This window comes from Aythya ferina (genome assembly GCF_964211825.1).
Source record: "Aythya ferina genome assembly, chromosome: 9".
NCBI lineage: Eukaryota > Metazoa > Chordata > Aves > Anseriformes > Anatidae > Aythya > Aythya ferina.
The window spans coordinates 15569262-15581748 of NC_140305.1; the positions used below are offsets into that span (position 1 = coordinate 15569262).

The window sequence follows — 12487 nt, forward strand, 5'->3', positions numbered from 1 at the left end:
CCGTGAGGCGAGGCGAGGCGGGGCCGTGAGGCGCGGGCCGGAGGCGGGCGGCTCGGCCATGGAGGCGCCCTCGGTGTCCTCGGTGCCGGCCGCCTCCGCCTCGGGGGCGCCGGCGGGGCGAGGGCCCATCAAGGGCATCCTGAAGAAGGGCGGCGGGAAGGCGGCGGGGGGCAGCGCGGCCCCCGGGGCCAGGCGGGCCAGCCCGGCCCGCGACGACGACGAGCACGGGTGAGGCCGCGGAGGGGAGGAGGAGCGGGGCCTGGGGGCCATTGGGGGCTGTTGGGGGCCGGGGGGTGCTGGGGGGCCGCGGGGCTGCTTTGTGGTGTGGGCAGCGGGGTAACGCTGCCGGTAACGGCAGTAAGGGCAGTAAGGGCAGTAACAGCAGCTGTGTTCGGCGCTGCTCAGGGAGCAGCCTCGAGACTGGGCAGCAGCAGCGCGCTGGGTTAGTCTGAAAGCCTCGAGGTGGGCTTGGGCTGTGGGGACCTTGCCTCCTGCCTGCTGTGAGTGCCCGGTGTGCGGTGACAGCGCCCTGAGACGCCATCGCACCGTGGTGACCGCATTCTGCACACCCGTGTTTGTAGGATCTCTTTGGGCAGTTTTCTTCGTTTGGGACCTCACTTGGTACTGCAAGGAGAGGAATAATAACCATCAAAATGTGCGTGCAGGTTCCTTTCTATCGTGGTCATGTTCCTTTTCCTCTTTGCCTAGTCTGAGTCAGCCAGGTAGGAACTAAAAGTTTTTCATTTTCTGTACTGCCTGTGGCAAAGGCTCCTGCTTTCCGGAGAGGCATTATTACGACTGAAGGAATGGCCTGATATTTTTGAAGGAATTGAGTGTAAGTAGCAATACACTGCACATAAGTTGTGTGTGTTTTTTTTTCCCCCTCTAGTTTTAATATAAGCACTACATACTTATTATCATGCCAGGCATACAGTGAAACTGGCTGTGAGGGGCCTCTGTTTCATTCTCTGTGGTCTTTCTTCTACCAGCTTCAAGAGTGCTCAGAAGTACAAGCAAATGAGCTGAGTGTGTAGTATAGCTGGGGGTAAGCAGTTAAGCAGACAGGAATCCAGCTTCTTTTTCTTATTTACTGACGTGAATCAATAAATGTGTTACTAGATTAATTCTGAAATTGCCTTGCAAGTTAAAGGACATTGCCTAAACCTGGCACACTGCATTAGAAGATTTCCTGGAAAGATCAGGATAGGGAATTTAAAGCTAGTTTGTGTGCAGATATCGTTTTTTTTAGTTGGTGACTTCATTACATCAGCGTTACTTCTAAATTTAGCAAAATCATTTTGTATTCTAAAAGAATTAGAAGCAGTGCGGCTGTGATGTTCCTTGCAGACTGAAAAGTGGCATAAGAATTAAGGTATGTTTTCTTTGTGCACCTCAATCAGCAGCCTCCATACTTCTTTCTAATACTGAAAGTCAGATCTGACTTTCCTTTAAAAATAGCTGCAGATAAAGGAACTCATTGTGTCAGCTGTCATCTTGTAAAGTACCGTGTTCAGAAGAGCTCTCACGTATTTGCATCATTATCGACCTGCTACTGTTAGTGATGGTGAAATTCTTTGCAAAACTTCCTTAATGAAGATAGGATGCAAAAGAGAAGTCTGTGAAATTGGGACATCACTGGAGCAGCATCCTGAGAGCTGAGATGATGGCTTGTGGTAGATACGTTCTTGGCAATGCTGGTATGTTGTTTTTTTTTCCTTAAAGCTCCTGTTAGAGCATCTGAGGGATCTGATCTGGCATTTTACAGAGTAACTAACTGTGTTTGTGTATTTAGCAGACTCTTAATTCCCTGATCTGGTTTGCAGCATAGTCCTGCCAGCAGCTGTGTTGGAGTCTGCTACGGTAGGAACGAGTGAGGTGTGAGAGGTGTTCCTTCGAGTAATACAGCCGAAACTGACCTGTCAAGGTGTGGTCTCAAAATAAATGGTTACTTACATGTTTAGGGATGTGAAAGAATACAAGCGAACACTTCTGGAATTTCTCATCTTTTAGATTTGATTTTACTTAGGAAGATTAGATTTCATATTTCTCAGGTATAGAAATATGAACGTGGCCCCCTGAAGTCATGTCAGGAAGCGTTTTCCTGTGATGCTCCGAAGCTTTATCATTAATGTTATGCTGCTGTGGCATGCCTAAGCATGCCAAATTGGAGGCAGTCAAGGGAGGTGTGTGTTTTTAGAGCACTTAGTCACCCTCCTGTGACAACTTTTTACATGAAGTGGTGAAATGACCCGTTTGTCTGTTTGCCACTAATGATAACTTTTTTTCCTAGCTGAATTTTAAATGGTGCTCTGGGAGGTGTTCCACAGCTGAGACACTTACTGTTGGAACCTAAGTTTAAAGAAGTGGATGTGAAAAAAGAAACCACTAAAATATTTCTCAGTCTTGTATTTGTAAGATACTGAATCAGACTGTAGACTGTCTAGTTTCAAGACTACTGTATGTGAAATATTTTTTTCCAGGTTTGCCAATGTTACTGTTAGGTTTGGCTTTGTGAGGCTGGGTGGATTAATCCTGGATGTCCTCTGGGCGAGTGCAGGGAGCACAAAGGCACCTGGTGGGAGCATCTCCCATCTGTCACATCTCCTCTGCGACCAAGCCCCAGCCCTGCAGCATACATGCCATTGTCTGACTGCTGTGGCTGGTAAAAAATCTGAGGCACTCGACATGCAACCATATGATCATCTTATGTTTGTCGTACATGGACTCTAAGCAGGTGTTTAGCTGATGTTTAACTGGTCATTTTAAGGATCTTAAATAGGTAGGTTTGAGTTGCTGGCGTTCCTGGACTAGGGCTCTTGCTTTGTCATCACGAAGCTCCTGACTCCCCACCCTGCTGGAGCAGGCAATCTGACTCATGCTTTGTCTGCTCAGATTGCAATCTTGGTGTTGCAGCTGGGACAAAGTGACAAATAGATAGGAAACTTCACATAAGACCTGGTTAGTATATGCTAAGGTGATTAAGCTTATTGGTATGCAGTTCTAGAGCACAAGTTCGTGGCGTGTGGAGTTCAGCATCAGCTCCTCCACTTTTATACTTTTTTCTCTCTTAATTTTTCTTCCCTTGTATTATGCAGAGCTTTCCATGAAGGGTAAATTTAGTTTGTACTTGGACTTTTGCGTAATCAGTTTTGTTTTGCAGGTGGTATGCTGTCTAAAAGCAGTTATTTTATTGCACCTGAATATATATTTTAAATCTTGTAATTTATTATTGGAACAGTCTGCGCTTAAATAAGAGTAACTAAACTGAATTCTTTCAGCCAACTGCCGACCCCACCCCTGGAATAAAACACAAACCTAACATTTGCTTCCCTAAATAATAATTTTCCAACACCTCACAAATACCTTAATGCATAAAGAAATATTAAACAGTGGGATTATTTTGCTGTTCTAATGTTACATTTCTTGACTTAGTCTAAGGGAAAGACTGCCTCCTGTGGTGCTTGCACTAGCATTTTAGAGAAAATGTGGAACCTGCTAGGTGCTGTTGACTAAACCTTTCAGTCACTTCCAGATAGCAGAGTTGTGGCTGTTCCTCTGCCCACAAGGCAGCTGCTTTCCTTCTGGCCTATACACTGTCACTCTGGGTAGGCTTTTATTTCTGCAAATGTACATGAAATGGAATGTTCTATGATTAACTGAGGAAATTCTACATAATCTGCCATCACTGGTGCCTAACTATGTGAAGCATGAAACTCTTGTGGCTTAGTTATACCAGTGAATCAGTACAGTTTTGAGATTCCAATTTAGAGGGACAAAAGCAGTATTAATTACCAGCTTGTTCAGTCCAATCTGTTTTACTGCAGGAAGTTATTTGTTGCTTTGTGGTGTTTGTGCACCAGTTTTGCTTGTAATTGTAGCAGCTCACTGAGCAGAGGTGAGGTGGAAGTTCCATGGCTTTTTGCAGCAAGCACTGTGGGTTGTGATAAGAGGAAGAATGATTTTAGGTTAACTTGTAATGAGAGCAGGCAGTTAATAGGGCAGTGATTGAAGGAGTGCTGGTCTCCTGAAGATGTGCACAATGTATTTGTACAGCATCGAGTTCGTTTAACTCCTGTGACTTGTTAAGGAAAGTCAAGTCACGATGGTAATTTGTTGTGGCTTAACAGAAGTATGTACGGGGCAGTGTTTAATAACCATGTTTATACTTCGAACATGCCTGCGTGTCATAACAGTGTGCTTTTGGATAGTATATAGGAAAGGCTCAAAGACATTCTCAGTGTTTGTTTTCTGTGGCCAGACAGAACAGATTGTTTTTAGAAGATTCAAGAAGATTGACTTCTCTTTCTTATTTCAGAAAAAAATCCCAGAAGTGGGATGAAATGAACATCATAGCTACGTACCACCCAGCAGGCAAAGACTATGGCTTGATGAAAATAGATGAACCTAGTACTCCGTATCACAGGTAGGTTTGCTGAATTGCTGTCCTAAATAATAGCAGGTGACAGTTCTGCTGCAGAACTGCGTTATGGATGATTGCCTGACAGACTTTGCTGTCCTACTGGATATATACAATGGATGTGCATTTACAGAGCTTCTAAATAACGGGTTATAGCTATCAAGATGTACTGCCAAAGTAAATTTTTGGGGATGTCTATATGTATTAGGTTTTAGTCTTTCAATGGAGTTAGTAAGTCTGGCTTGTATTGACATTTTTCGTTAACGTCTGTGTGCTAGAATAACAGCTTTCCAAATTTAAATTAAGTATTGATATAAATGACAATTTATGAAGTACTACAGGAGTCTTTTAATTGAGCATTGCAATGTCTTGAATATTTTATGAATGAATTTTTAAGCAGCAAATTATTGATAAAGGCTGCTTTTCTTCTTTGCCTTCCAAGCATGGTAGGAGATGACGATGAAGATGCAGTGAGCGATTCAGAATCAAACGAGCCCTTAAAAGCAGATGTGTTGAGTAAAAAGTAAGTATTTTAATAGAGAACTGACTAAAGATCACTTCGTTTTTCCTAGAGTGGTTTGCTTTTTGGAAAGGCATCACTGTGTATTCTAGATGCTGAATTTTTGCTATTTTCAGAGTAGTTTTCTGCATTGATTGTTCCACTGGTACTTAACATTTCTTGCATCTTGGTAGTATACATAAATCATATTCATTATTTTTGCTATATTTGTACGTGTGTTATAGAATTTCATGTATTTCATATAGTGAAAATCTCAATGCTCAGAATCTTGTATTGTATGCTTTATGTAGACTGGCAGCTGCAGCTGAAGGTAGGGGACCTAAGATTATAGCAAGGCTAGAGGAAAGCAGTGAGGAGGAGGATGAGGATGAAGAATTAACACCTGAAGAACGAGGTAGGCATAAGTTGGTGGTTTTTATACATATATATACACACAAGTAGTTTCATTTTTTCAGTACTTTATCTTCCCAAGTATTTCTTACTATCTTACCAAGCCTTTGTCATTTGAAAATGGAGATACAGAGTCTTTGAAGGGAAAGTAAAAGATTAGAAATGACCAGATCAGTTGTTCAGTCAGGACTGTTTGGTTTGGGATCTACATATACAGAGGAGTTTGCTGTTACTGGCAGCCCAATTGTACAGAAGCTTAATTCCTCTTATGAAACCTAGACGTCTCAAATGAGCAGCTCTTCCATTTTGGGGGTAGGTAAGTACTTAATTTGAACATATTTCAGGTAGATGTAACAATTTAATGAGAACTGCTGTGATTAAGACTCTACTACTTGCTTGCAATAATACAGCTGTTTATTTCTCATAGTAGTTGGTAGATGGATCCAGGAAGAAATCTACAATTATTCAGAGGAAAATTACCTCATGGATATTCAACAGAGATGTTACTTTACATTAGCTTGGGCTAGAACATTTTGAGGAAACAGACAAGCAGTAACACTTCCGAAGTTTCAGGGCTGTGTTAGGAAAGTAGTGTTGGGGCTGCCAATAAACCAAGTTTAACTATGAGACCTGCTTTGGAAATGTTGGGTGTATGAAGCAAAGATAAGTTTCAAGCCACAGGGAAAGATGAAAATGCTTTCTTCAACATGTGGTAAACATCTCTCTTATAACTAGCCTTTGGTAGCTGGCCAGTAGTCAAGTCGAACATCTGCAGAAGTTTGTCTGCTGTCCCACCAGTACATCCTGGCTTGTCCATAAGTCTGCTTAGAAACCAGAGTTGTAAAACTGTGGAAATTTTACCTTATTGGATGCTTCTCTTCATTCAGACTTCATTTTACTTGCGGACAGGTTCTTTCAAAAGCCCTTCAGCCATTCCAGTTCATTAATTACTACCCTTTTCATAAGTTAGACTTGTTTTAAAAAAAAAAAAAACAACAAGGATTGTTTGGTCATAAAAATGATGTACTGTCATGGTAGGAATAAACCTGACCTAGGAAGTGGTTGGTGCTCATGCCTCTCTGGAGAGGAAGTAAATGATTTTATTTATTTATTTTAAAATATCAAATCTTTGCACTTTTTGTCCACAGAAAAAAAGAAGCAGTTTGAAATGAAGAGAAAAATGCATTACAATGAAGGACGAAACATCAAACTGGCAAGACAGCTCATCGCAAAAGAACTACCTGCTGAAGATGACGAAGAGATGTGTGATGCTGCAGATGTAGAAACGATGAATACAGAAGCTACTGAACATGGTGAGGTGCTGCTTAATCAAAAGCTTTATTTAACCTGTGATCCTTTCAGCTGTTGGGGTGAATATGCTCAAGTGTGAGAATAGAGAGGGCATGGTATCGATGTAATGCTCAACGTGCAGTACTGTGTGCTGTTGTGATAGGTGGATTTGCGGTGCGGTAACAAAACAATCAGCACTGTTAATTAAACACATGGGCTTCTGTTAGAGCACAACAGAAAAACAAACACCTCTGCTTCAGGCCACTAGTATCTCTACAGCATGTCTGACTCTTGGTAGTGAAGTTGCCAGCATCTCTTTCTGTAGGGGAGTTTTCCTGTGCAGGACATTTAAAGCTGTGGCCACAAGGGAGAGCCTGGCCCTGTGTTGTGGCGTGCTTCCCATTCCACTCCCAAACCATCCTGTAGTCAGCAATGGGCAGCTAGCATGAAGGCTTCTTCCCTGTAGTGCATCTAATGAACTTCTGCCTGTCTCTTGGTAACTTAAAACTGTGCTGTTAGGAGTTTAGTATCACTTGTCCTTAGGCATTAATGTTCAGTCTTAAAGTATGGGATGAGAACCTCAGCCTCCCCTTTTAACACAGCTGCTGGAAGAAAGTCTAGGACTCCTGGCTGGGAGCTGTTTTGGGAGCCTGCTGCAGAGCCGTCTCTTGATAGCAATCTCTTAGAACTACAGAGGGTGACACCTCCTCTGCCATCTTTAGCTTCTCTCTGGGGCTATGTAACAAAGTCTTTGATTTTTATGTATTCACCAGGCCTTCTGGTGAATAACTACAGCTGTTCAGTACCTACCTCTGTGTGGAACAGCACATTTAACAAGTTTCTGGCATTAAAAAAATAGCCATCTCTTGCTAATGAGACTAGTGGTGATGAATCTAAGTCTGTAAGCCTCCTTCATCTGTTGCTTGGCAAAACTAGAGACATTAAAACAGCCTGCAGACTTGGGAAGATGCTGCATGGGTTTAAATTGGTTCACATTTGCTTTGCACAACCACATGAACTAGAAACTCTTCTAAATATAGTTTAAATTCCACTAAATAAAAAGGTGATTTGCCGAGTTGCATTTTTTAAAAAAAAGTTTTGTGGATTGCACTCTTGTCTTCCATTGTTTCTTATGGAAGGGCTAATGCCTTCATACTTGCTTTAAGAGGGTCACTTGCTACATGTCTGAGACCCAGTAATGGCCTGGATTGCTACAGTAACTTGTCATACGCCTTATAATGGCTATTTACTAGAACTTCACTCCCCAGGGGAAAGGAGGGCTCCAATAGGCAACCTTAGGACCTTTCTCCATGGCTTGAAGCTGCCATCTCTCTGCACTCTGCTGTAAGACAGAGGCAACTCCGCTCCCCAGCTGCATTCTCCAGTGGACTGAAGGCACACCTTTGCAGCATTTTTCCATCTTTATTGTTGAAGTCCATTCCACCTTGCCTCATAACCAACTTCTGAACCACAACTGGTAATTATCTATTTCAGACTGCTCATGGCCAATAGGTTCCATAAATGTAACTGTTTGGCAGGTTATCAGTCCATTAACTAACTGGTTCACCTCTGCCATGGCTTATAGAAATACTTTCCATTAACTCGATGTGGTTCTCAGTTCTTCACTTCTGTTTTTGTATTATTCTGCTTAACAAGCCCTGGCATTTCAGTATCTCCTAATCTCTACATCAACTATCCCAGTTTGTGTGCTCTGTACTCGATCAGTTCTTCTGAGGTTCAATACTGGTCTCACTCTTGTAGCGGCTAGTGAATTGAATGATAGCGTGCAGGATTGGTCAAAGGGCAAGGAAATCTGGTCAAAGCTGTCAGTAAGCAACTGTCTTCTGCCACTGCCCGTGTTTTAAGCAATTCCTACATTGAGATGATAAGTGTTCAGTAACGCAGCTGTGTTAATGCCAAAGTTTTACTGGAATAACTTTTTGGAGATGACATCTCTTGATTATTCTCTCACCTTTATTCAGGGGCACAAAAGAATCATAAATGTTAATTACAGATTTTTGAGCTACAGAACATTTCTGAAATAGCTGGTTTTAAAACTTGCTGCTTGGATTCATTTCTAATCTGTACTTTTCGTTGTGCTAGGCAATTGGATATTTAAACAGTATTTTGATTTGTTCATTTCCTTCATGGAAGTGGATCAAAATGCTAATAATTTTGTTTCTGAAATTGCCTCCTTAGAACTTTAAGTGTGTTAGGATGCTCTTGGATCTTTCTGAAGCTGTGTGGAAAGTCTGTAATTCATCTGGATAGCTTTCAAAGAGCTCTTCAACTTCAAATCATTGTATTTTAAAGTGCTTTAGTAGCAGAGAAGTAGAGTTTTCTTCAGTGTATTGGGTGATGGAGGCAATGACTCTGGCTTATTTTGTCTTCAGTCTGTGAAACTAACAGCTCTGTTTGTGTTTAAGTGCAGAGGAAATCTCTGTCTTTTACTGCATGTTGTATTAGCTACATTTTGATAATTTTCTTCCAATTGACTTCAATTCTTCTGAAGTTAGAGATCATCTAGTGATGTAGCTACCACTCACCTTATGTCTGAGAGTGTAAATCCATGTAAGTGAGAGCTGCTATGCAGTGTCTGTTTATTCCAGTGGAGCAGCATGACTTCCGTAGCACTGATGATCGCTTCAGGTGCAGATGTGACTTGCGGTATCTCTCAGTGGTCTGTTGTGATGCCAGGGCTCCTCTGGCTCCTTGTTTTTTCTGGGGGCGATGTGAAACCCTCTTGTCACTTGGAAGCGTTTGGTCCATGAAGATCCCTTCGAGGTTCTTTGCTTCTCTTATCCAATGCTTCTTTCTACCCTCTAAACCCATCTGTTTTGTTTTTCAATAAAGCTAGCAGTGTTCTCCTGATCTCTGCAAACTCTCCTTTTTGTTATGTCTGGGCTGAGGAAGGGGCTAAGGATTTGAGACAAGTTTTTTAAGAAGGCTTCTGTCATTTACCACTGAGTCCACTAATGTAAGTTGCGCTTCTTGGTTACAGAATGAGATTTCTTGCTGATTGAAATGAAGATGACCAGTCCAGTCAGTAATGGTGAGAACTATTTGTGTATTTCTGCCCCTATTTTCATCCTGGGCTACCAAGTATTTTATATGGATGGGTTGTTCCTTTCTTGCCTTAAGTAGCTGTACCTTATCCCCATGCATGTGGGTTACACCAGTCAAGCCTTTGGGAGGAAAAGGAAGTTGAAGTTGTAGCAGTCTGCATTAAGGTTGATTCAGCATTTCAGCTCCCCTGGCATTTCTCTGGCTATTCCCTTTTTATGACTCCGTGAACAACGCAATAGGCTTTGCCTGTAAAATAATGACCTTTGCTCCTCTCTGCAAACACCTTTCCTTTACAAATTCTATTTGAAATCACTGAAGGAAAGGTTCTTCATTTAAGTTGATTTAAGCATAATGATTGACATGCAGGCCTGTCTTCTGCTACACAGAAGTATCTTTCCTCAGGAGAGACAAGGGTGTGATCTGCAGTAATTCACCTGACAGGCAGTAAAACTATTGTTCTCCGCTTATGGCTCATTTAGCATTATTGCAGCCATGATAAACTTACTCAGGTACTGCTGATCAGCTTAGCTGTCAGCTGACTGGGCGTGCTCTTTTGGACTTTGATAGATACAGAATACATTGTGTTTTCTTAACCATGGTGAGCAGCGCCCTGAAGATGACTTACCTGGAAAGACTGGGGTCATGCCTAAATTGTTCCTGCTTGTTGGGACCGAGTATAACTCATGCACGAGCCTAACTGGCTTGCTTTAAGCTTATCGTGTGGACGTGGCCTTCTCTGATCTTTGTATTATGCAGCTGAGTTTTCAAGCATATGTGTGTGTAAATATATGCACATATTCACATAGACACGTGTATAAATAGCCTTTGTCAATGGGTTTTTTCATGTGAAGTAACTGATGAGAAGGAACCTCTTCTCTGATTTATTACTGTTCTTTAGTTCAAAACCATGAGTTGAAGACTTGGTGAACAACACATCAGGCTGTGCTACTTCCTTTATTAGCTTATTTTGTTTTTAAAGTGTCTCATCTGGAATTGAAATTTGACCAGAATAGCACTATGCTAAGTGGCATTTCAGGAACCTCATATGTTCTGCAAATTGCTCTCTTAAGTCTTGGGTTAAATACTTCTGATTCCAGGGTTGTCAAGAATTCAGTGCGTGGGGTGCTGAACGGCTTTGGCTCTCTCTTCAAAACATGAGGGTGAAATAATTATTTTGGAGGCTTCAGCACACTGAAACTAAAGGCATACAGGCTGCTAAGATGGGTTGCAAACACTGCCTTTGGGGAAGCAAAGATGATTTCAGGAGTATATTTGTGTGGTGTTTTGTTTTTTGTTGTTTTACATATTCAATGAGTGTTACCTGTAGTTACCTATTTTTTGTAATCTTTCTTTGCAGCACATGCTACTCAAGACCAGCTGGAAGGTAGAACACGCAGCGTAGAAGAAATCTGTCCAGAACTGTAACTGCTTGTCAAAGACACAAATATAAACACTGCTTCATGGTTTTTGCTATTAAGGCTCTTAAATATTGAGAAGCATATCAGTTACAATGTTGTATTGCCAAGAATGTTAATTTTAGACTTGTCCATTAGGCAGAAAAAAATCTGTCTAATTGATTTATTCTTGTGCCTAGTATTTCATGGAGAATACTGCTTTATTATCTGTTCAACCAGAATGGCATTCCCTGTATGTATAATGCTGATTATCTTGCATAATGTACTGTTACTCTTCATGCTTCGAAACACAGACACTATCTCTGTTTTTTCACTATTTATTTGACAGTGCTCTAGGTGTGGTATCCCTTATGGAAGGGTTTGGGATTCAAGAGCTAAACGGTACAGCATATATCAGATTGACACGCAAGCTATTTATCAGATGTATTAAGCAGTATAAAAAGGGATTATAGAAGTTTTAGAACTTTTTAAAAACAATTTTGACCTCCTAATCTAGATTTCAGTGTATTATTACCCGTACTTCCTCAATCTCTAGAAGAGCTATATTTTTCAGACCAGTATTTGGAATCAGTTATTTGCTTCTGACTAAGGCAGTGCTAACATCTGGTGGAGGGAGTGTTTTACACTGGAAGCGTGCTAACTTGAACTTTGAATTTAACTCATTTTCTCTTCCACTGGATGTTTTTTTGTAGCTCTCTTGGTTTATCTTGAGAACATGAAAGTTCCCTCTGACTTTCCTCTCAAGGCACATCAACTGTTATTCTTATGGCTCTTGCTTCAAGCTTTTGATCCTTTCCGGTTGCGTGATGAGTTGTGCTACTAGCACCTGAAGAAAAACACCCATCCATAAGGAAAATCCACATCAGGACTTGAAGATGGGCTGAGTTTAGGCTCTGTCTGTTCTTTATGTGAAGGTAACTGCTGGTGATCTGCTTGTTTGGGGTTTGTAACCTGCATACTGAAAACCACTGGTCTAAATCTTTCTGCATCCAAGTAAGTTAATTACAGCAGCTGCTTTTGCAAAATGAAAGCTGTTTGGAAGATTAGAAGGGAAACTGCCTAATTCAGATACGTTGTTTATGGTGTGGTTGTGTAGCCCTTGTAAAGAGGGATTCTGAACCTCCACACTGCTGTAAACAACTTCCCACTCGATGGAATTTGCCTGGTGAATGTTCCAGTATTCAGAATAGTTCCTGGGTTCTATTACACCAACGAAGTATACACTTAAGCTTTAGCTTGATTATGGAATACAGTGTATATCTTAATTTTGGTCTGAATTTGATATGTTGCAGAAATCCATATAATTATATGGATCTATTTTAAAACGTCTCTTTGTCCACTGTACATGTGAGGTTTGAATAAAGGAATGGAAGTTATTTTACAGTTACC

General features: G+C 41.4%; 1 protein-coding gene across 4 annotated transcripts; it reads left to right on the forward strand.

Moving 5' to 3' along the window:
* Positions 1–25: 25 nt before the first annotated feature.
* On the forward strand, positions 26–12485 carry PPP1R2 (protein phosphatase 1 regulatory inhibitor subunit 2). 4 transcript variants are annotated; one of them, XM_084529137.1, is made up of 7 exons: positions 35–228; positions 4316–4423; positions 4860–4940; positions 5228–5331; positions 6476–6640; positions 9619–9669; positions 11041–12485. In XM_084529137.1, exons 1-6 carry the CDS (start codon positions 59–61, stop codon positions 9621–9623), a joined length of 633 nt encoding a protein of 210 aa, XP_084385263.1. In that variant the 5' UTR covers positions 35–58; the 3' UTR covers positions 9624–9669; positions 11041–12485. The 4 variants fall into 4 exon arrangements, with proteins under 4 accessions (XP_084385264.1, XP_084385261.1, XP_084385262.1 ...); XM_084529138.1 differs by lacking the exons at positions 9619–9669; positions 11041–12485 and adding an exon at positions 7939–9580 and having other exon boundaries at positions 26–228; XM_084529135.1 differs by lacking the exons at positions 9619–9669; positions 11041–12485 and adding an exon at positions 7886–8084 and having other exon boundaries at positions 27–228.
* Positions 12486–12487: the final 2 nt, after the last annotated feature.

Bases quoted from the DNA above. Each gene is read 5' to 3' on its own strand.
- PPP1R2 (XM_084529138.1), top strand. From the start codon at position 59: ATGGAGGCGCCCTCGGTGTCCTCGGTGCCGGCCGCCTCCGCCTCGGGG. The intron at 4,424-4,859 runs GTAGGTTTGCTG...TTGCCTTCCAAG, and splicing joins CCTAGTACTCCGTATCACAG to CATGGTAGGAGATGACGATG. The intron at 6,641-7,938 runs GTGAGGTGCTGC...CATGGCTTGAAG, and splicing joins TACAGAAGCTACTGAACATG to CTGCCATCTCTCTGCACTCT.